This window comes from Macaca mulatta, chromosome 2, assembly GCF_049350105.2.
Source record: "Macaca mulatta isolate MMU2019108-1 chromosome 2, T2T-MMU8v2.0, whole genome shotgun sequence".
Classification (NCBI taxonomy): Eukaryota; Metazoa; Chordata; class Mammalia; order Primates; family Cercopithecidae; genus Macaca; species Macaca mulatta.
This window is the reverse complement of record NC_133407.1, coordinates 117262116-117285705: the sequence shown is the minus strand read 5'-3', so window position 1 is coordinate 117285705 and position 23590 is coordinate 117262116. Positions and strand designations below refer to the sequence as shown.

Here is a 23590-nt window from a genome sequence, read left to right as displayed (position 1 = left end):
GACAATAAGAAGAGTTTAAAATAGAATTTTAGGCTTCCAGATTTTAATGGTCCTAGCAAAACTCCATTGTTAACTCAGAAGCAGCTGCATATGTCTAAAAAAATCACTTTGAGATTTGGCAGGGTTTCTTAAGAAACTTGAGGCTCAGCAAAAAGTTAAATAAATTATCCTTGAAAATTTACCAAATGCTCAGGAACTCACTTCAAAGGGAATTTTGTCCATTCAGTTAATTGTGTAACACCAGCTTTCCAATAGCACATTTATGAAATTGACATCTTAAATAATCTATGAATGCACAAAGCTGGAGCTACCTGTCACCAGTCACCAGACAGCTCAGTCAGAGGCCTGATTGCCTCTCCTCTTCTTTCAAGTGAATGCCTGGAACAGCGTGATATTCGGCCCCTGATAGCATCCTGGACCCAGGAGTTCTGAACCTGAGCTTCACATTAGAATCCCCAGGGAACTTGAATGAAAAAGAACCACCCCTGGCTCCCACCCCAAAATGAATCAAGAGTCTTAAAGGGTGGAGTATGGCATCAAGAAGTGTCCAAGCTCCCCAGGTGATCATAACGTACAGCCAGTGTTGGGCATCGCAGATGCAGGCAGTGACATTTAGCAGATCAGAGAGAAAAGATAATGTGAGCGCATCTCCAATACTTGATTTGACATCTGTTCTCTGACAGCAAACACCGCCAAACTAGAAATGGACTTCAAGAGCCAGAAAGCTGTGCTGCCCTATCTCGAAAGTGACCTAGTTAACAGATGTGTTTTCCATCAATACTTCAGAACCTGATAGTTTCTGAACAGAAAAGTACAGGGCAATGGTCCTAAGGGGGAGGCCCCACCCTGAGGCTGGTTACAGGTCTAGCAGAACCTTCAAAAATATTCTGTTTAGGAAAGTCAAATACTGCATGTTCTCACTGATAAGCAGAAGCTAAATAATGTGTAAACACGGACATAGGGTGTAGATGGAATAATAGGCGTTGGAGACACAGAAGGGTGGGAGGGTGGAAGAGGGGTGAGGGATGAGAAATTACTTACTGGGTACAATGTACACTATTTGAGTGATGGTTACACCAAAAGCCCAGACTTCACCGCTATGTAATATATCCATGTCACAGAACGGTATTTGTACCCCCTAAATTTATACCCCCAAAATTCTGTTGAGGTCAAGTTTTACTGGTGTCTGGTGAAAACAGCAACAGCACATACTACAACTATGACATCTCCTACCAGTCACAGAACATTCAATTGTCACAACAGCCCCATGGGGAGATATATCTTTATCCCCTTCTTGCAGACAAGGAAAGTGGGGCCCAGAGAGGTTGAGTAATTTGCCTAACACTAAAGTCCAAATTCCAAGTCACAAAACTCCATTACAGCCACATCCGGAGAAGGGGCATGAAGACGCCCTCCAGCCCAAGCCTTTGCCTCCCGTGAGCTCACAGACATCTGCTGTTATAAGTGACTTCCTACACCCACCTCTGCTCATCTAGGCTGAGCCTCAGCTATCAGGAAGTGTTTCTTCTCACACTGTCACTTCAATCCTCAAGGTCTTGGAGGAAACTGCTCAACTCACATCCGGGACCCAGCTGAAAAGGGCTATCAGTTGAATTAGCATCCTCAGTCATTATGGACAAAGTCAGGAGCCCAGGCCCTGCACCATCCTCCTCCCAAGAGGTAACAGAGGAGCAGGGTTGGAGTGGAAGGCATGTGGGGTGATCTCACACCCCCAGGGAGGATGCAAACACCATAACACTGGCAACACCCACACTTCTACTGCCTGCTAATCAGATGCACAGAGATAGCCCCAGACCTGGCATGTGCATGTGGTGAATCCAGGGCTCTTTATTTGGTGAGGAGGACCATGTGGGCCTCACTGAAACCCTCTCCTCGCGTGGTTTTCTGCCTGTGACAGGAAGAAAATGGCTGGCAGCCACAGGAGGCCCCAGGGAAACCTCAACAGTGCTGTCTTCTCCAGAGGGTCTGAGCCGCTGAGGTCTGTGATCAGAGAGGTTCTCTCCTCAGAGGAGGAGACCTGGGGCTCTCAAGTCAGTTAAATCCCATTATGGCCTCCACAGCCTAAGATTTCTGTCTTTATTTAAAACCCCCATCATCAAGGCTCTGGAAATCTGATGCCTTGGGAAGCACTGTGAGCCTCACTCCACAGGAAACCCCAGCACCTGGCAAAATGAGCTCCATAAAGAACAAGGGTGCATCACAGAAACATTTGCTATTCCGGATCAAACGTTAAGCTAGTTAATCATTTTGAGTCACACATCATGGTGCATAGCAGAAATAATACTGCTGATGCTCCAAAGACACAGTGCAGCTTTCTGGGCTTGGGAGCCCCAGTGAGAGTGAATTCTGAAGATCTACAAGGCTTTTAAGCGGGTTTTGTTTCTTTCCTAGATTATTTTACTGAGCAATGCATTTAACGGCCCCTGAATATTTGTCACTTTGCACACCTTGTTCGCGCCACTTCCCCAGCTTGAAAAAGCCCCCATCCCCACCCTCTGCCGCCTAGGGCTGCTCCTCCCATGGAGCCCTCCTCACCTCGCCCCGGCCCGTCCACTCCCACCAGCCAGAATCACTGCGCCCTCCCGGGCTCACACAGCACAGTGCTGGGCCTTAACAATGGGATCACCTTCTCACGCTAAGCCACCCCTTCTCCATCTTCCCCTCCTGGCAAGTTCTCTGAAAGGCAGAGTCATTGATTTCTGTCATTGTCAGGTTCTTTACAGTGGCAGGTCATAGGAAATGCTGGGCTGAGATAAAATGGCTAACCCTCAAGATATCACCTTAAATCCAACGAAAACCCTTAATCCTCAGATCATAGGCCCAATAAACAACTCTACCATGACTGATGTTAGCAACACTGGAACACGAATCCTTGTCTATTTCTAGAGGAGGAGAAATAAACAGAGGAAAGGCCACTGGCCTGTAAGAAGGCCTCACTCAGCTCCCTGGGGTACACAGCTAAACTAGCAAGGAAAGATACTCTGCGAGAAAAAAGGGGCCATACCTCCTCTCGTTTACAAATACCATGTTGGGTTGAGGAGAGGTGAGGCAGGTCAGCATCCGAGTTACAGTTCGCAGGTGAAGGGGAAAGAGCTGTGCAGGCATCTCCGAGCTGCACCTACGTGGCCTGTTGCCAGCAATACTGCAGGTACAGAAGCTCCACGGAGGCCATGGGGTTCAGGACAGCTCCACTGCCAAGGGGAGAGCTGTGCAGAGGACAGGCAGGCACTCTTACATCTAATCACTTCACAGGCACATCGCTGAGTCTGAGACTCAAATGAATGTCTATTTATAAACTCTGAACTTTCGTTCAGCAAACAGTGAGCTCTAGAAACCCTCCCTCAGTCTTCTGATCCTCAGGTGCTGAAGCCCTGGCCCCTTCCTGAGCCTGGCAAGATGCAGGGAGGGAGGGAAGAGAGGCCTGACCCTGTCCACTCCCAGTCAGCGCACAGGTTCGCACCAGCCGGGGCATCTGAGATCACGGAATACGCTCCCTCCCCATGAAGGCACAGAACCCAGGCTTGAAGAAAGGTAAGGGCCCTCTCAGACAAGAAGCCCCTCCATCAGGAGTCTCTCAGCCCCTACTTCCACACTCCACAACCTCCAGAAGAGGCACAATTGCACCTCACCCACCCTTCCTATGGCAGCTCACCCCGACCTTCATACCCTCTGCGCTCCGGCCGAAGGGACAACTGCTCCCCCCTGAAATCCGGCCTTTGCCCACCTCCATGCCTCCCTCACGCTAGTCCCCTGGGTCAGGGAGCTTCTTCTCACACTGAACGGTCACACCTGCGATCCATCCATCCTTCAGGGCCCAGGCCAAATACGTCCCCCAGCCCCGTCCTCGATCCCTCCTCGGCTCCCGCAGCACGCGCCTGCCCTCTATGTGTGCCCTGCAGCTCCGCTCCCCAGGGCTGCATTTAGTGTGAGCAGCCCTGTCTCTCCCTAGGAGGCAGCGCTCCACATCCTCTCCAGCTCCGGGTTTCCCCTGTACCCAGCAACAGGCCTTGCTGACAGCAAAACATGCAAGGCACCCTGCTCAAGCAGGGACTTGCTCGGCCGTCTTCTACAATGTAGGGCCGGCCTCGGGTCCCCAGGCCTCTCAATGGACATGTGCCTTTGAAGTATGTTCTCGGTCCTTCCTATCCAACTCTTCCAGATCTGTGGCAAGTCACAGACATCTCAGTCAAATGCATTGCTGGATTCCAGTTTCCACTCTGACCCAAGGCACAGAGGTCCCCAGAAAGAATAAGAGCACATCTGTGGGAAAAGTATGCAGTGAAAGAGACACTGTGGTTGACAATTAATTTCAGTGACTGACTGAGTTCTCAGGCCTTGCCTCCTGCAGAAAGTGCTCTAGGGTGCTTAGTGTCACAGTGTGGGGTGTCGGTGGTTGGGCTGCAAAGCAGCTGTCACTGACTCACATGCCCCTTAACACCTGCCTAGAACGGTGAGTTGGTTTCCTCCTAGTCCCTGATGGGCTAAGCATATGGCTTCATATGAATAGCACATGTAGGAGCCATGTCAGGTGGCCTAAGAATAGGAGTCAAGAGGAACCCTGCACTTCAAATTCTTGTCCAATAACACTGTTCACTTTGAGGTGAGGGAAACCACAGCTTCCTCTCCTGTGGTGCAAGAATACACGTCTCATCACCCCTGTGCCCACTCAGAAATGCGCTTACTGAATTTCCCAGGCCAACGGTGGGTCCGTCGGATCCTCCTTGGCCCACCTTACCAAATACAACTCTAACCCCCAAACCTCAGGCAGAAATCCAGAGTCAGCGCCAATGCGCCTGCTCTCTCCGTGATGTGTGCAGGCAGAAGGGACCAGATGGCTGGGAGGAGGCCGTCCCACTCGCAGCCTGGGTCAAAGTCAAGGAAGGCCTGCTGCCAGGCGTCTGAACCGCACACTGGGTCTGTCTAGCCAGGGGCAGGAAAGGCGCTACATACTATTTCGTTTGCCTTCCTCTCCTCCTTCTTCCTCGTTCTCGGGATCGATGTCCTCAGCTTGGGTGATCCAATCCAAGTAGCCCTTTAGATCCTCCTCCAGCTGCTGCTTCTCCCGGAGCTTCTGGAAATCTCCCCGTGCTTTTGCCTTCTCTCTTTCCTTTGAGAATTCTCTGAAGGAGGCAAAGAGGACAAGCACATATCAGGACATCCTTGGGGACCTGCATCCTGAGCCACTGCCCTGCTGCACAACAGTCTTGTGGCAGGACACACAGCACTGAGTACAGTCACATGAGCACAGCTATGGAGCCACACACTTGGACAGGACAGAAGACAGTGTCTTCTCAAGCAAGACCGTGGGGGTCAGCGTCGCAGAGCCCACACCAACACACATGCATCATTTCTTAGAAAATGAACTCCCCTCAGATGACAGCGATCCCAAGGGGCCTGGGCCCAAAACACCATGTGCTGTCATAGTGGGCCTCTGACACCCCCCAACGAGGGGCCTGAACTCAGAGATGCCCCACCTTCCCCAGAGCCTCCTCAAAGAGGAGGGAGCCAAGTAGGCCAAGCTGTGGTCAAAGAGTACCACGTTTAGGGCTTCTTCAATGCTTTTGGACAAACTTTGCATTAATATTGTGTGCTACCCCTTTTGTCCAAACCAAGAGCTCTGAGCGGGCAGCAGTCCTTGCTGGTGCCCACACTAGGCTCCTCTACCCATCACCTGCAGGTTTGGGCCAGAGCAGTGGATGGAGTCAGGGCAGTCCCCCACCCCCGCCCCACAACCCAGTTCTCCCTTCCCAGATGGGAACTTGAGGACTGATGAAGCATTACTGTTTTTCTTCACCCTTGCTACTTGTCATAGTCTTCCCCAAAAGTCTTCCCTGCAGGAGGGGAAGAGGCATATGATTTGCTGCCCATTTATAGGAACACCTGCCCTGGAAAGGCTCTGGCAGACAGGTAAATGTTCCCAACTGTGGGGTGTTGACGCTACTTTCCACCATGTGTGCAAGCCTCTATCTATGCATATATACAAAACCCCACACTCACTCAGGCAAGCCTGAGAGTCAGGCAGACGATTACCCAATTTTTATATGCGAGGAACCATCTGCATCTCCAACCGTGAGTTGTTACAGGAGCCAAGATATGTGAGTTAGAGATTTAGTAAGTACACTTAAAAGCTGCTAAGGAAGCAGGTGAGGTTACAGCAATGCAGTTTCTGCACACAGACCTTGAGATTCCGACACAGGTTACTTCTGTCTGCCTTCTTGCCTTCGTTCCGAGTCAAAGCCAGCGTGTCTTGTTCAGGGTCCTACCTCAATAACCCAACCCAACCTAACCCAACCAACGAACAGGGAAGTGACCTGCTTTCATAAAGCTAACTCCAGCCAGGCGCGGTGGCTCACACCTGTAATCCCAGCACTTTGGGAACCCAAGGTGGGCGGATCATGAGGTCGTGAGTTCAAGACCAGCCTGGCCAACATGGCAAAACCCTGTCTCTATTAAAATATAAAAATTAGCTGGGCATGGTGGTACACGCCTGTAATCCCAGCTACTTGGGAGGCGGAGGCAGAAGAATTGCTTGAACCTGGGAGGCAGAGGTTGCAGTGAGCCAAGTTCGTGCCACTGCATTCCAGCCTGGGCAACAGAGTGAGACTCTATCTCCAAAAGACAACAACAACAAACTAACCCCATATTCACACCTCTCCCTTAACTCTAGGCTGTCGAGGGGCTGAACAGATGCTTGCACACCCAGTGACGTCAATACTTCAGATAAGAAACTGGAATCCTCACCAAGTGCCACCCTCTGCCCACAATTAGAAAGAATCCCACTCAGGTGGAGGTTGTGGTGAGCTGAGATTGCGCCATTGTACTCCAGCCTGGGCGAGAGAGAGATAGAGAGAGAGAAAGAAAGAGAGAGAGAGAGAAAGAAAGAGAAAGAGAGAAAGAAAGAGAGAGAGAGAAAGAAAGAAAAAGAAAAAAATAGGATCCCTCTCATTGATCCTAAATCACCCCACTTTTCAGACTCCCTGGAACCTATCCTTGGTCCTGTTAGGGCTGTCTGTCTCCACTCTATCCCCTGTGAATAAGGAAGGAGGCCAGGCTTTGTGGATCTAGAGGAGAGCAGGAGCCGATCTGAGCCCAGACATGTGCTCTGACCTCCCAGCCCAAAGAACACCTGTTGTCTCAAAGAAGGACTCAGTGTCTCACTGTTCACACATACCACAGCCTGAGAACTGTCTGGGGTTTCTAGGCCTCCAGGGATTCCCAACACATGGGAAATGCGTAACTCAGCTCTAGGTAAATTCACCAAATGACTCTCTGAACTCTGAAAAAGTCACACTCAATCCAGAATCACATCCCTGAGCATCAATAAGAGGGCTTGGAATGTCACGTGTCTTCAGGAAAATGAATTATATAAACTGTTTTCTTAAATACACCTCAAAGAAAAGTGGACCTTTGGTTTTATTATTCACCAAAAAAGTATCCTAGTACAAATCTGTTTGCATGTTTTGATTCTGAACTTAGCATACTAAATTCAGATGGTTACATACAAACAAGGTATTCTTACTTTGGGTCCATATCATATATGGGTTCTTGGGAAAAAATTATGAAGATAGTAAAAGAGTTACCCTGAGAAGCTTAAGGACATTCATCTTATAATGCATATAATTACATACATTATATACATTTTATAATGTATAATTATATAATTATATACATTTTATAATGTATAATTGTATACATTTTATAATGTATAATGTCCTTAAGCTTCTCAGGGTAACTCTTTTACTATCTTCGTAATTTTTTGTAATATTTTATGCATTTTTAACATTACAAATATAAAAATCCCATATCTAACAAGTTGCATCATTGTGGCACATTTTCAGCTGCTGGGACACGGTTAAGCAGGCATAAGTAAAACTCTACTCTGACTAAAATTCCTAAGAGTAAAAAACCCTGCCAAGTCCTGGTTTATGGCCCACTCACAATGATGGTCACTGTCACAAGAGCTCATATAACAAAGCTGCTGATATAGACCCTCTGAACTGATTTCAGACAGTTCTGAATGGCTGAATACTTAGCAGGAAGGTAATAATTATTGATGTGGACAGAGGTGAGGTTTATGCAGCAGAAATCTGTTGGCCACAGGGCAGTTTGGAGGAAGGGGGCAGGGAGGTGGAGTCCCTGTGATAAACACAGATAAAGCCTTGGCCCTCCTACACCACTCCAGGCTCTTCGTCTGAAGATCTGGCTTCTAGTCCTAGCTCTGTCACTGTTGTGTTCTGAGCTTCAGTTTCCTCCCTTCCAAACAGACACAACAATACCCGTTCTGCTGTTTCACAGGAATTAAGCAAGACATTCAGTAAGATGAGGCTTTGAAAACACAAAGAGCGGTATCAACGTGAAGTTCAAATGTATAATAGTTGTTGAATCCAGACATAAGAGAGAAATTTAAAAGGCAAATGGAAGAGCTTTCTCAAATATCAAAGGGAGAAAAATTAGCACTAGCTGTGAATGGGCTCTAAGCTGCCACAAAACCGTCAGGATTGGGAAACACACAGAAGGACACATGGGTCCCAAGGCTCAGAGTGACCACAACGAGCCGGCAAACCCACTGCCAATCCTGTACACTATCTGCTCAGCTGAGGATAACCCATTCCCATCACAACCGACCCTCTGATCCTGAAAATCACACCTCAAGTCTGAGGCACCTTCTATGAAACTTCGCAATGATCGAAAAAAGTCACTCCACTTTGCAAAAGAATTCTTCATATTCTAAGAACCCTATCACTAACAGATTGTTTTACAAAGCTTATTTAATAAAGCTATTGGTAGAAACCAACAGACTTTTGCAAGTAACTAAAAATCCGACAACTGTTATATGCTAGGAGCCTTCTTGTTCCAAATCAGAATTTTGGTTATGGCGTGTCTGATCAAAAGATAAATAAGAAGTGCCTGGACCGAAAAAAAAAAAATATATATATATATATATACACATATATATACACACACACACATATATATATACACATATATATACATATATATATATATATATATATGGTGTGCTACCCTTTGCATACAAAAAACTGGGAAATCAAATATGCATATTTCTCTTGGATGTATCTAAAAGAGCAGAAAACAAGGGATGGGTATGAATTAGGCCAAAGGAATCAAGGTTGGAGTGACACTCAAGTATATCTCTTTCTATAGTTTTGACTTTGGGAACCATGTTAATGTTCTTCACCTTAAATTTGTTTAAATTAAGTCAATAAGGATGAGATGAAGGGAAAATACCCCTAAACTGAAAGTGAATTGAAATAAACAAATCCGTAATTCAATGAATACCATAACCAGACTGAAGGAGAAAGACAAAACTAATTCAAATAGCTCAAGAATATTTGATGATATGCTCCCAGTCTTCGGCAGGATTGGAGTGAGGGATGAACTGCAAACAAACGCTGAACTCCTTTTAGTAGCTTTGTTTTTTGTAGTGATGTGGATGAGACCATTCTGAAACTATCTTAGACATATTACAGGATTTAGCGAGTGAGTACATGTGCTAATGTTGCTGGGAGCCAGAGTTCTCGCTGTGGAAGGAGGGACACAGAAACATGGAACAGAGAAGAACCCTCTGGGGACAGACTGGAATTGAAGGTATAGGTGTGAACTGATGATTTCTAAAAGTTGTTTATTTTAAAGTCTGATTTCCAATGTCTGATTTTTAAGAGGTTGATATGTGAGTATATGTATCAATGTAAGTATGTGTACGAATATGTGTAAACAAATGCATATACTTCCTAGTTCTCTCTGTTGAAAGGATTTAGAAGCAAAGATGCTCTGGCAGGTACAAGCACACCTGGCACCCACATCTTGGTCTTTAATAACATTCCCTATTAAAAGGAACCAGGGGACTTTGGAGAAGTGGGTGATTCCAGAGCAAGGGTAGGGTAGGTACAAGATGAAGAAAATCAGGAAGTGCTCAAAAACAAAAACAAACCAAAACACATTATGGAGATATATCATAAGGATACAGGAGCTAGAGAAGTAGCTCCTACTAGCCAAATCTTAGGAAATCTGAGCACTGAAATAACTAAGGACAGTAATAAATTATAACATATTTTTAAAAATCAGTCCACATCCCTTATGGATAGACAACAAATGAAAAAGTAAATGAGGTAAAATTTAATATTAGGTAAACTGGAGAAAGGGGTACATGGATTATTCACTGTGCTATTTCTATTCTTGGAGTTGTTCTATATATTTGAAATTATTTCCAAATAGAAAACATTTGAATGCTTAGAAGATATAACTCTACTACTAACCAAATTCAAATTCATGTTGCTACATATTCATTTCAGCTTACCAGTTAGACTGTAAGCTCCTTGCAGGCAGGAATGGACAATGTTGTCCATTTCTCATGTATTTCTTCCCATGTTTCTATTTCCCCTTGGTGACACTTTATATAGGCATGCAGGAAGGCTATGTACAAAAAATTGTATCTAACAAAACAAGCCCTACTCCTACTCCTTCAGGAGGCCAGAATATGCCCCTATAGGACAGAAAGCCCATGACTGCTGGGATCGCCCAGAAGCATGAAATGAGTGCGCCCAAACCTAGACATATCATCTGGAACAGCCTCCACCGTCAGCTCGCCATTTTCCCTTATTGTGTTCAGGCCTCATGTGGTAGATCTTCTATCTCTAGGTCATTAAGATATTCCCTTGTATCTCCTGGTTGAGAAGCAATTACTCAGTAAGGAATCTCCCTAACAGCCTAACAGGACAGCTGCGAAGTGTCTTATGTAGGCCAGTCTGCACACACCCATTCCCCGGGCAGCCACAGGACCTGTGGCCAGAGCATTTCATCAGAGCTTGCTTCCCTCCCTGCTCCAGGTGACTACTGCAGACCCAGACTTCCCCCTGGTGGCATCCTACTCAAAATGCCTCACAGCTCCTCGTTGCCTCCCTCAAGGATCAAGGTCAGATGCTTCTGCCTGCCACTCAAGGCCTTCCAGCCTTCTCCCAAGTGCTATTCCAGTCTTATTCACCCATCCCGTAAATGCACACCTTATACTCTGGCCACACTCTTCTCAATTCTACAACCCTCTGAGCTTTTGTCTGCAGAATTCCATCCACCTGAGCAGCCTTCTCCCATCTTTGAATCCAGTGCATCTTTCAAGACCAAGCCCAAGTCTCATGCTTTTGGTGACATTCTCTGGCTTACCCCATCCAAATGCATTCTGCCTGCCTCTAATTCACCAGAAAACTCTACTCATTGAGCACCAAAACATGAATACATGTGTCTCCTACCCCAGGTGGCCCCCTGAGCATCGCATCCTAACCAGAGCCCAGAGCAACACCTTACCCCATCCCCACTGGTGAGTGACTATGGTGAGGCAGGGGCTGCTATCACCCTCTTGTATAGACACTGAGGCTCACAGCACTTGGACACACAAGGCCATGCAGCTGCTGAATCTACCCTGAGCACCTCAACACGATGCCTGGAAGGAAAAGCAGGAGCAGAGGAAAGGGAGAGTAGACACCAGGAGGATGAGGATCAAAACCAGGCTACAAGGCCAGACACAGTGGCTCATGCCTGAAATACCAACATTTTGGGAGGTGATGGTGGGAGGATGGCTTGAGGCCAGGAGTTCAAGACCAGCCTGGGCAACAGAGTGAGACCCCCTCTCTACAAAATACTCTTTTTTTAAGTTAGCCAAGTGAAATGGCACGCACCTGCAGTCTCAGCTACTCAGGAGGCTGAGGCAGGAGGATCACCTGAGCCTGGGAGGTTGAGGCTGCAGTGAGCTGTGATTGTACCACTGCACTGCAGCCTGGGTGACAGAGAGAGACCTTGTCTCAAAAACAAACAAACAAAAAAACAAAAACAAAACAGGCTTCCTGTCAGTCCAGGAAGGGGCTTCAATACAAAACTAAGGAAGCTGGATTGCTTCTCTGTAGGCAAGGAGGAACCGACAGAAATTTGATACGACTCTTATCAGCTTTGGCAGGGGTTATGTGTGAAGAGAAAATGAAAATAAGAAGAAAATGGTGGTGAGGAAGACCAGAGACATTCAGTAAGCCCTGGGTGATGGGCTGGATTTAACATCAATACAAATGTGGTCAAAACACACTTCTCATGAAGCCCCAACTTTCTTACATGACTATTTGGAAAAACACCTATGAGGCCTGTCGCTGACCCCCAACCACCACCATGCTACGGTCACTGTCACCTCTGCCCTTTCCACACCAGTCCCCTGGGTCTAGCACACCAGTGTCATCATCGCCCCACATGTGGACCTTCCTTGTCAGGGCCCCGTGACACCCCATCTGCCACATGAACATTTCTTGTCCACCTGTTCAGGGAAGGAGGACAGGCTGGGCAGAGCAGGAGGAGGGATGGAGAAGAGAGGCTGGTCCCCAGTATCCAAAGGGCTGCCATATGAGGAAGAAGCATGCCTGCTGAGGGCCTCAGGGCACAGGCACAAGTTTTGAAATAAGACAACTGATTTCAGCACAGTTGCCCTGTGACATAGCAACTTCCCCAGACAGGGATCCTCAGTAGAGATGGACTAATGACTCAGCAGCGACACCAGATCACAGCACGTTCTAACGACCTTTCAACTGCTGCTGCGACTCCAGCCTCCCCAGTGCCTCCTCCATGGGGACCTGACTGCTGTGACTTGGCCCCTTTTTTGTTGTCTATTTCTTTCCCTGGGCAACAGCCTGGCACCCTCTTGGACCTGGCAGCCAAGTAGTTTGGTGGCAATGACACCCAAGAAGCAGAAGGGCTGAGTGAGTTCATGAGAAATGGCTGCAGAGGGCTCTGACGGCAGAACAATGGTATGCGCCCCATACTCATCCAGCCCCTTTAGACAGAACAGACCAACACAGCAGAACAAGCCGAAGTCGTCTCTGAAACAAGCACAGCCTGAGCCCACACCACCATATGCAGTCCTTCACCTGTGACTGCATCGCCCAGGGTCCCAGCAATAACCAACAGCAGCTTCAGCAGAAGATGAGCCTGCATGGCTGGGGTAAATGGGTTTGGGCGAAATGGCCTGAGTCTCTACCATGTCCCCTTCTCTAATAATAACAGAAAAAAAGCCCCTCATTTATTTAGATTGTTCCTGGAGTCCTGCAAATGTCTTTACAATCACTGCCCCCAGAGCTGTTCACAACCTCAGTGTAAGAGGCAGGAGGAGGAATTTCACATCCATTTCACAAAGGCCAACACGGAGGCTCAACGAGGCATTGTTGCTGGCCCCACATCTACGCCCAGTCAACAGGACAACAGGGTTACTAACCAGGCTGCAAACCCCATGTCCCTTCCCTGGGGCTGTGACTCATGGGGAAGTCATGAGTCAGGACCAGGGAGGGAGGGCAGAGCAGAAAGCATAGCTCTGCTCATTACTGTACTCTGATATTCCCTGAGAGCCCCAGCTCAGGAATAGAGAAAGGTGACAGCCCCCTTTCCGCTCATCTCTCCACCTGCTGTCCCTCACTCCCACTCAGTAAGCACCACTCCAGGGAGAGAACCCCCCGCCCCAGAACCAGCCAGCCTCCGTCTCAGGAGCCCCAGTGGAGCCCCCACGGGCTGGGCACATGCCCCATGTTCTGCAGAGAGGCCACCAGACACTGACATACCACAGGATTTACAGGCCCTGACATCCTGATCTCTGGGACCCCTGGCTCAGCCAGCAGTACTGGAGACAGCATGCCCAGGCTGCAGCCAGCCATCACACACAGACGGAGGTGCAGGTGGAATGGGACTGCCGCAGATGCAAGAGGACACACACAGTTTGCTGTGGGAACTTTTATTTCTTAAACGCCCCATAAAATAAATGGGCCACTGGAAGTCATCTTGATTTAGATATAGGATTTTTTTTTTCTTGGGTTGCAATGCTATCTGTTTTAATTAGGCCCACATAAAATTTAAACAAACAAAACAGTTTGATATTTACACACACATGCCAAAAAAAAAAAAACCAACCCTTGAAACAAAACAAAAAACAACACAACCTTCATTGAAAACTGCCAAGAAAATCACTAGGGACTCAAATTTTTAGTAAAACAGAAGGCTCAGAAATTCAGAAAAAAACAAAGGCAACACTTAAAAAGGCAAAGAGAAGGGGGAAGTTGAAGAAGTAACCCACTGATTTTTATCAGGGGAGTCCAGCCTTCTTTAGACCTAAATTATTTCTTCTACGCAGACATAAAGGAAATGAAACAGAACGAAAACGTAGTTTGATTCAAAGAACCTTTTTGTTTAAATTTCTTAGAAAGCACAAAGGTTCAGTTTCTGTTCAAGGAAACTAGGAATTTTGTAAACAAAAATAATTAACAGCAATGTGTGATGTTTCACAATTAAAAAATTTTTAATCATTGGCACTGTCTCAGCTCATAGTTCATCAAAAGCATTGTATTTGTTCCAGTTTTCCCTCAACCATGAAAAGCTGGTGATCGCCAAAGGATGTTCCCTCTGCATGAGACCAATAGGCAGAGTGGGGTGGGGAGGGATTAGGAATGCAGCACCCCATAAATAAGACCTGCTCCTTTGCAGGTGATATCAGTCAGGGGAAGGCAGCTGGCCTGGGACAGTATTCTCCAGCAGCAGTCATGAAACACAGCTGCCAAGAAATGCATGGGAACTGCTGGTGGGCAAAAAGGATGAGAAAATGGGGGGCCCTTGTTTACACAACAAAATATGTTGAGGAAAAACATCTGATAATCACATTTCTATTTTTACTTTTATTTTTGAGACAGGGCCTGGGCTCTGTTGCCCAGGCTGGAGTGCAGTGGCACAACCTCCACCTCCTGGGTTCAAGTGATTCTTGTGCCTCAGCCTCTCAAGCAGCTGGAATTACAGGTGTGTGTGCTACCATGTCCAGCTAATTTTTTGTATTTTTAGTAGACAGGGTTTCTCTATGTTGGCCAGGGCGTCTCAAACTTCTGGTCTCAAGGGATCCACCCGCCTCAGCCTCCCAAAGTGCTGGGAATACAGGCGTGAGCCACTGTGCCCGGCCAGTGTTCTTGATGCTTTCATTGACATAAAAGACTGTGATGATATTTAAAACAGTTTTCATCTTTTGGGAGGATGAATCATTTTCACAGTTGGTGTTTCCTAGCTTTTAATAACTAGGTTGAGTTATCTGCCATGAACAGAACACAGGAATTAGCAGCTGGGCCACCCTGCACAGACCAAACCTAACTGTTTACATGTGGCACTTGCCCTGAGCAGGAGAGTGCGGTAGGGATGGAGTGAAGGAATGCACCATCTATCTGGTCATGTCAGATCTCTCCTGCCTCCTTTCTGACCTCTTCCCCCTTGAACTCTGGACGCCAGCCATCCTAAAGTCCACTCAGTTCCTCCAAGGCATGGAGCTTCTTCCACACGAGGCCACTGTGCATGCTGTTCCCTGCATGACCCTTCGTGCTCTTCCAGATACCATCCCACTCAGCTGGCTCAGGACATAAAGATTTTTCTCTACCTTAGAGTCCCCCAGATTAGAACTCCGCTTTTGTAGAATTTATTTCACAGTCCTGCAACTGATTATTCACTATTTTCTTTTACTTACCAGACTGTAAGCTCTGTGAAGGAGGGCCTGTGTCTGTCTTGTCTTTGTATACTGGTTCCTTATCACAAACCCCGGTCATTAGCAGTTGCTTGATAAAAATCATCTAAATAATTGCTTTCACAAGCATGGGTTTTACATTAATGAGGATTAAAGATGTGCAAGTTTGGGCTTTGTACTGGGTATTTGGCCACAGTGCATATGTAACTTCCATCACCTAAAACTATACCCATTGTGCCACTGATAAACAAAAACAAAAACAAGGAGTCTTGTATAAGCCTTAAATATATATATATACACACACACACACATATATATAACATATACACATATATACATATATATACACACACAGAAATAAAGTATTTCAGGCATCTGAGTATGAAATATGCCTTCCTTTCACTGTATCTCCTTGTTTTGAGGACACAAGAGCTTCTCTCTCTTTGAAGGGTTAGTTTCCATGGCTACCAAAGACATGCCAATGCTTCTAGTAGAAAATTTTTCCCAATGATGAGAATCCATGAAGGTTGCATGCTAAAAGTTACAGACTTTGTTTCAATCTTTTTAAAACTTAAACGTGTTTTAAGAGGTATTCTTCAATTGGGAGGCCAAGGCAGGCAGATCACCTGAGGTCAGGAGTTCAACACCAGCCTGGCCAACATGGGGAAACTCTGTTTCTACTAAAAATACAAAAATTAGCCGGGCATGGTGGTGTGTGTCTGTAATCCCAGCTACTCGGGAGGCTGAGGAAGGAGAATCTCTTGAACCCAGGAGGCAGAGGCTGCAGTGAGCTGAGATCACACCATTGCACTCCAAGAACAAGATTCCATCTCAAAAAAAAAAAAAAAAAGGAGGTATTCTTCTTCAAAACCATGGGCTCTCTTGTCTGCCATCACTCTCTGAATGAAAGAGATCACTTAATCATGTGAGCCAAACCAATATCATCACATATCTTCATGACAGGTTTCAAATACCGTTACTTAAGAAGTCACTTCATAAACACACCCTGCTAGACTTGTCAGATTCCAGTTTCCCAAGAAAAACTAAGGAAGATGTGCACATGAAGTCTGGCTTGGGAGGGTGGCAGAACCACCTAAAATGAACACGTCTGAAGGCACCAGCAACGGCAGGGCAACACAGTCTGCTGTGTGAAGGGCCTGGTTACACCGCCAGAATGAGCTCCAGGCTGGATCTGCTGTTCAGAGCTGCTAGGGGTTCCCACTGTGGAGTAGCAATGTGGACCCAAGGAAGGGGCTGAAATGGAACCCCCTACTGGCAGATCCCCAAAGCAGTCACTGTAGGAAACTCAGCCCAAATCCCTCTCGCAGGCCACGCAAGCCACCCTGTGAGCCGCATCGAGAGGGGAGAGGGATAGAGTAGCTCCCCGCCGCAGTGGGAGTGCCCACTGAAAGGCGTGGTGGGTGGGAAGTGCCTTCCCTGAGCACCCAGACTTAGCTGACGGAGAACAAGGGGCAGAGCACCACATCCCAGGGCCGGGCTCAGGGATTGAGAGGGATCGCTCAATCGATCCTCCAGCAACAGGACTCAAAAGGACCACCTGAGCTCGAATGAGACTTGTCCACAAGCAGATTCAGGAGGAAAAATAAACCAATTTCTCTGAAGCCTCTGTATCCCATTGTTCCACTCAGCATTGGGTAACTAATCTCAGGAAGAGAAAAACATTTAAAAAGGCTAAAGCATAGAGCTTGGGCTCTGGAGACAGATAGATTTAGATTTAATTCCTAGTTTAACTACTTACTAGCTGTGTAAATTTTGAGAAAATTGATAAGCCTCCCTGAGTCTTGATTTCCTCATCTGTAAACTGAGGCAAAGAACACTTACCCCATCAAAGTAGTGGAGAAGATTAAAATAAACTGAATAAAGCACAAAATTGTAAGCAATAAAAAAAATTCTGGCCGGGTGCAGTGGCTCATGCCTGTAATCCCAGGGCTTTGAGAAGCCAAGGCAGGAGGATAGCTTGAGGCCAGAACCCGAGACCAGCCAGGCAACATAGAGAGATCCTGTTTCTACAAAAAATATTTTAAAAATTAGCTGGGCATGGTGGCATATGCCTGCAGTCCCAGCTACTTGGGAGGGTGAAGGAGGAGGATTGCTTAAGCCCAGAAATTTGAGGCTGCAATGAGCTATGATCACACCATTGCACTGCAGCCTGAGTGACACAGCAAGACCTGTTTCTGTAAAAAATATTTTTAAAAGAAAAGAAAAAAGAAAAATTCTCTCATACAATCCACATCCCCAGACTTGACAATCAAAATCCAGAGACCTCTTCTGAGAGGCACGAGCCACAACAAACTACCACATCTGTACCTTCCATCTCCACTTCTGCACCTCCGCGCAGACCCCATCCCTGCAGCCCCCAGCCCCCGGGCTCTCCTAACTCCACTACACTCTGGGAGGTGCCAGCTTTACCTTCCAGGCACAGCTGTCAACCATCACCTTATTTCAAACACTCTGACGGCTCCCACAGCCTAAAGAAAAAAAACCAACCCTGCCTCCCTCAGTGGGTATTCCCAACTCCACATCCGCCCTGCCCACTGCTCACCAGCCAGCACGGAGCACCCTGGCAGCCTCACCATTGCACTCACTGGTTCCAACAGGCAGGAGGCACCAGGTCCCACTCTCCTGACAACTTGCTTCTTTTCTTTACCATCCTAACGAATCCTGTCCATCCTTCAATGCCCAACTGGAGCCCAGCTTCCTCGGGTGAGGCCCTCTGACTTGCCAACCCTCTGCTGTGCTCCTAGGGCATACTGATAGGTACAGATTTGATGCTAAAACATCCTTGACTGATAGCCGAAGGGGGAGAGAGTGCAGCTGCTGGAATCCACACTGGGCCCTGGAATTCTTGACATGTGTCTGTGGGTCTGTTGGTAAGTAATAGCTCATGACTCAAGGATAGGTGGGCCTCTGGGGACACTACACCTCTCGGCAGGTGGTGTGCTCTCACCCACTGACTTAAAATCCTTCAGATGCAGTAAGGGTCTCCAGGACTCAGAGGCCCAAAGCTGCCAGCAGGCAACTTAAACCAAGATTTATTTTAAAGCAGAAGGAATCCATCATTCGAGGGAATGATGGGTTCAGGGTGGATTAATGTTTTATCTCTGAACCCAAAACCAAACTCATGACAATCAGCCTTAGAGAAATCAGGTTAATGCACCAAGTGCCTCGCCAGGTCTTGGAAGGATGTGGGGCCCTGGAGAGAAGCGCAGGTAAACATCCGGACTGCAAATGAGATGACTTTTCCAGCTCACAGAAACCACCTCCGAGAAGGAGGTCACAACCAGGCCAGTGTGGAGCTCCCACATACTTAAAAAGGTCTTCCCGTTTATCCAGGCCCTTCCCATCCATTTCTCTCCTTGGTTATCAGGATGGCTCTGTGAGAAAAGTCACAGGTGGGGCACTCCAATTTTAGGAAGAAAAAGCCTTGGTTTGGAAAAGTGAAGTATATCGACCAAAGAAGCCACGCCTCTAGGAAGTACAGAGCTGGCACGGGGGCCAGCACTTCCGACCCCTGCCTTTATGCTCCCCCCACTACAACAGAGAAACCAGTAATCCCTCAGCCAGCAGAGACCCCACAGGCCAGGGTGGCACAGCCCACAGCCAGAGCACTGCCTCGCCCCAGCCGGGCAGACCCCCACCCAAGGCTAAGTCTGTGGAGACTGAAGCTTCCAACAGCCCCGTGGGGGCTGGGGGAACCCAGACCAGGGCTGCTGGACAACATCACCCCAGGCCGAGCAAGCCAGGGTCTGCCAGGCCCCTTCTGAGGCCCCTCACCCGCAGAAGGCACATCTGCACCCAGCCTCAGCTATCTGTGCTGCTGCCTTGGGTTGGACACTGCCCAGTCCCACGTCGCCTAGCACACCACTGTCAGGACCCCTCCCAACTTGTCACTGACTTACCCTTCCCCTACTCTTCAGTCTTGCCCTGTGCTCCGCAGCAGCAAGCTCTCCCACACCTGCAGCCTCTTCAAAGGGGTCCCACGTTCTTGTCACTTTGTGATCCCTGCAGCCCTTCCAGACCCAGCCTACTTCCAGGTTCATGTCCAGGGCAATACTCCCCCACCTTGGTATAAAAATCAATGAAAACCCTATCCTTTGAGGATGGTGCCAGTGGGCCACATACCCTCCTCCGGTTCCTCCTCATTGTCCTCTGCTGCCCTTGAGAAGTGAGGACTTCCACTCCTGGCTCCCAGCCTGCTGCTCCATCCCACATTCTACAACCTCCCTGGGGTACTCCAACGGCCCCTGATGCCCTCACCCTAGTTTTCCAATTCCTCCACAAGTCTCCAATGACTATCTCTTCCATGCTACTTCAGCCACCCAATCTCACTGTCACACTGAACTTCATCCGCACCAAATTATAACTTCAAGCCTTCATTTCTCTGACCACAACCTTCTCTCATTCCAGCTGACTTCTTCAACTATTCCCACTAGAAATATTTTTAACCTCTCTGAAGTCTCCAGTCCACTGATGCCTTTATTTTTTCTGTTAGGTCTCTCCTTTCCTCCTTATTCACCTTAAGTATCATGATCTGTCATCTCAGCAACATCCTTGCTAGCATCCTCAACAGTCTTCTAACTTTTTATGCATGCACAGCTAGCAAAATGCTCACAGCTAGCAGACCTCTCCTTTTCGATTCACAGTTAGCCAAAAGTGCAAAGCTTCCCTTTCTCCATGTCTGGATAAGAACAGCCAAGCATGGCTACAGAAAGTCACACAATGGTACAGGCTGACATCAGAATAGACTCAAATCCAATAGGACCTCAATGCTACTGATCATCTACCTCGATTCTCTAGTCCTATCATTGCCTAATTCTATGCAACGACTGTTCTGAGCCTTTTCCACTCTTCTCAGACATACTACACTGTCACCTACCCCCTCACCATCTGCAGTTAACCCTGCTTCCGGTTACAGAGAAATTAGGAATTTAGGCAGGAATACTCCCAGCTTCCCACTATCAAACCCAACTCATATCTGCCTCATCTCTTCCTCTCATTACAACGAAAACATACCTTCTCTTAATATGGTCTCTGACATTTTAACAAATTGAGTTTTCCAATCCACGAACATACATTCTTCCATTTGTTGAGGTCTTTTTAAACTTCCTTCAGCAAACTTTTACATAGAAGAGGTTTTATACATCTCTCATTAGATTTATTCCTAGGATCTTAATTTTTAAATTTTTTTGTATCTTCCATGTCTCTACATTTGGAACATATGGAAAATAGTCGTGATGGCTGTTCTTATGTCCTTTTCTGATAACTTTAACATCTGTGTGAGTTCTAGGTGGGTTTCAATTGATGGGGTCTTCTTACCATGGGTCACGTTTTCCTGCTTCTTTGCACACCTGGTAACCTTGATTGAATGCCAGGCATAAAAGCTTATTCAGTGCTAGATATTTCTGTATTCCTATCAATATTCCTGTGTTTTGTTCTGGAATGCAGCTAAGTCACTTGAATGAAACAGTTTGATCCTTTCAGGTCTTGCTTTAATGGTTAGGTCAGGTCAGCCTGGAGCATCACTCAGTCTAGGGCTAATTATTCCTCAAGGCTGAGGCAACATCTTTTTGAGTAATTAACCCAGTGGTCCACCAGTGATGAGATTTTCCAGTTTGGCTGGAAAACAGACAATATTGGCTGGTAGGAACAGGCAATATTCCTGGACCCATGTGAATGATGAACACTTCTAAACTATTCAAAATATTTTGTCCTCAGTCTTGGGTAGTTTTCTCTTACACATGTGCTAAAACGTACTCTGAATACTTAGAAGTCCCTCTGTTCATCTCGAGTCCTCTGCAATTCACTCCTCCCTGGTACTCTGTCCTGCATACTCAAGCCACCTTGTTCTCCACAGACTATTAGCTTCATCTTTTCAACTCTGGGAGACCACAGGGCTTCCCCTGGGATCCCCCTCTGTGCACGTGGCCCAGGAGCTCTCTCAAGCCAGTAAGCTGGGACAACCATGGGCTTATTTCAAGCATTCCTGTGTCTCAGGGATCACTATCCTTCATTGCCTAACATCCAGTGTCTGGAAAACCATTGTTTTAAAGATTGCCTCTATTTAGTTTTGTGGTTTCAGGTGGGAGGGTATATCCAGTTCTGTCACTCCATCTTCACTAGAGGCAGAGGTCTCTGTTAATTCTATTTTAATGGTATTTTAAAATCACCTTTATCGAGGTACAAGACACATAAAATAAAACATATACAATTCAAAGTATACAGTTTGGCTAATGTTGACACCCATGTAAACAACGTCCCAGCCAAGATGTAGAAATTTTAAATAACACCCCTCCCCCAAAAAAGTTGCCTCATTCCACTTCCCAATCAACTCCACCTCTTACCCAGAAAACCAATGACCTGATTTCTGTCACTATAGATTAGTTCTACCTGTTCTAGAACTTCATATAAATATGTTCCTTTCTTTCTGGCTTCTTGCTTCTGAGTTTCATTGATAATGTATTAGTACTTCATTCTTTTTTATTGCTGAATATTCCAATGTGTGATTATACCACAATTTGCTTATTTACCTATTGATAGACATTTGAGTTTTTCTAGTTCCAGCTACTATGGATAAGGCTCTATGAGTGCTCATGTACCAGTCATTTTGTTGACATAGGTTTTCATTTCTCTCGAGCAAATACTAGAAATGGAATTGCTTGGCCATATGGTGAGTATATGTTTAACTTTATGAGACAATGACAAACTTTCCCAAAGTAGTTGTATCATTTTATGTTTCTATAAACAATGTATGAGCATATCAGTTACTCTGTACTTTTGATGACACTTGGAAATCATCTTTTTGATTTTAGCTATTGTACTATGTATGTAGCAGTTTCTTAACTTGCACTTCCCTGATGGTTAATGACATAGAACATCTTTAATGTGTACGTACTGGCTACTCATATACATTCTTTTGTAAAGTATGTTTAAAAATGTTTTGCCAATTTTTGAGTTGTTCTTCTATTATCTAGTTGTTAAGAGCTCTTCACATATTCTAGATACACAGATGTAAGTATTGTATTTTCTCCCAGTGTGTTTCCCTTTAAATTTCTAGTTTCTGAAGAGTAGAAATCTATTTAGAAAATATTTATATGTTTAGCTTTTTAATTAGATCTATGATTGATTTCAAGTTTAATGTTTGCATCTGGTATGACCTTTTTCTAGCACCTTCATCAAAAAGCAGTTGAACATACAAAGGAACTTCTGAATTTGTTATTCCATTCAGTTGTTTTAGTAATCTACCTTTATGTCAAATACTGTATTTATTACAGCTTTACAGTAAATCTTGAAATCAGCAGTGTAAGCCCTAGAGGTCATTTGCAATTATATATATTAGTTTTAGAATAAGCTTGTCAGTTTTTAAAACAAAGGCTATTGAGATTTATAAATGGGACAACATTGAATGCATAGAGAAAAATGGACATCTTAACAATATTGAGTCTTTCAATCCATGAACATGGTATATCTTCATTTATTTAGAGCACTGTAATTTTACTAATCAGTGTTTTGCAGTTTTCAGTATAGAGGTCTTCCATATCTTTTCTTATATTCATTCCTAAGTATTAGGAATGCTAAATAATTTTTGATGGTATTGTAATTTTTTAAATTTCATTTTCAACACCTGCATCTTGTATATAGGAATAAAATGGAATTTTGTATACTGACTTTGTATCCTGTCACCCTGCTATACTCACTTATTAATTCTAGCAGGTTTTGGGTTCAATTATTGGGACTTTCTATGTAGACAATCATGTCTGTAAATAGAAATAGTTTTTTCTTTCTTTCCAATCTTTCTGCCTTTTATCTCTTTGTCTTACCTTCAGACTTTCAATAAAACATTGAATAAAAGAAGAGAGAAAAATGGTTACTTTGTTCCTAATCTTAAGAAGAAAACATTGTCTTTCACCAGTAAGTATGCTGTTATAGTTCTTTTTTCAGGCTGAAGTAGTTTTTGTATATTCTTAGTTTGCTGAGAGTTATTATAAATGGTTATAGAATATTGTTAGTAATGTTGCCTGC

General features: G+C 45.8%; 1 protein-coding gene and 1 long non-coding RNA gene across 6 annotated transcripts in view; one reads left to right on the top strand and one right to left on the bottom strand.

Moving 5' to 3' along the window:
- The window catches only part of CACNA1D (calcium voltage-gated channel subunit alpha1 D), a 327158-nt gene that overhangs the window by 106998 nt on the left and 196570 nt on the right, over positions 1 to 23590 (bottom strand). For all 5 annotated transcript variants that reach the window (XM_028844237.2, XM_028844248.2, XM_028844250.2 and 2 more), the window contains one exon: positions 4972 to 5141. In XM_028844237.2, coding sequence (XP_028700070.1) covers positions 4972 to 5141 — 170 coding nt within the window. The remainder of the gene's footprint in view (positions 1 to 4971; positions 5142 to 23590) is intronic.
- On the top strand, positions 13857 to 17368 carry LOC144339248 (uncharacterized). Its single transcript, XR_013414073.1, has 2 exons — positions 13857 to 14796; positions 16368 to 17368. It is a non-coding gene; the product is annotated as an uncharacterized LOC144339248 (long non-coding RNA).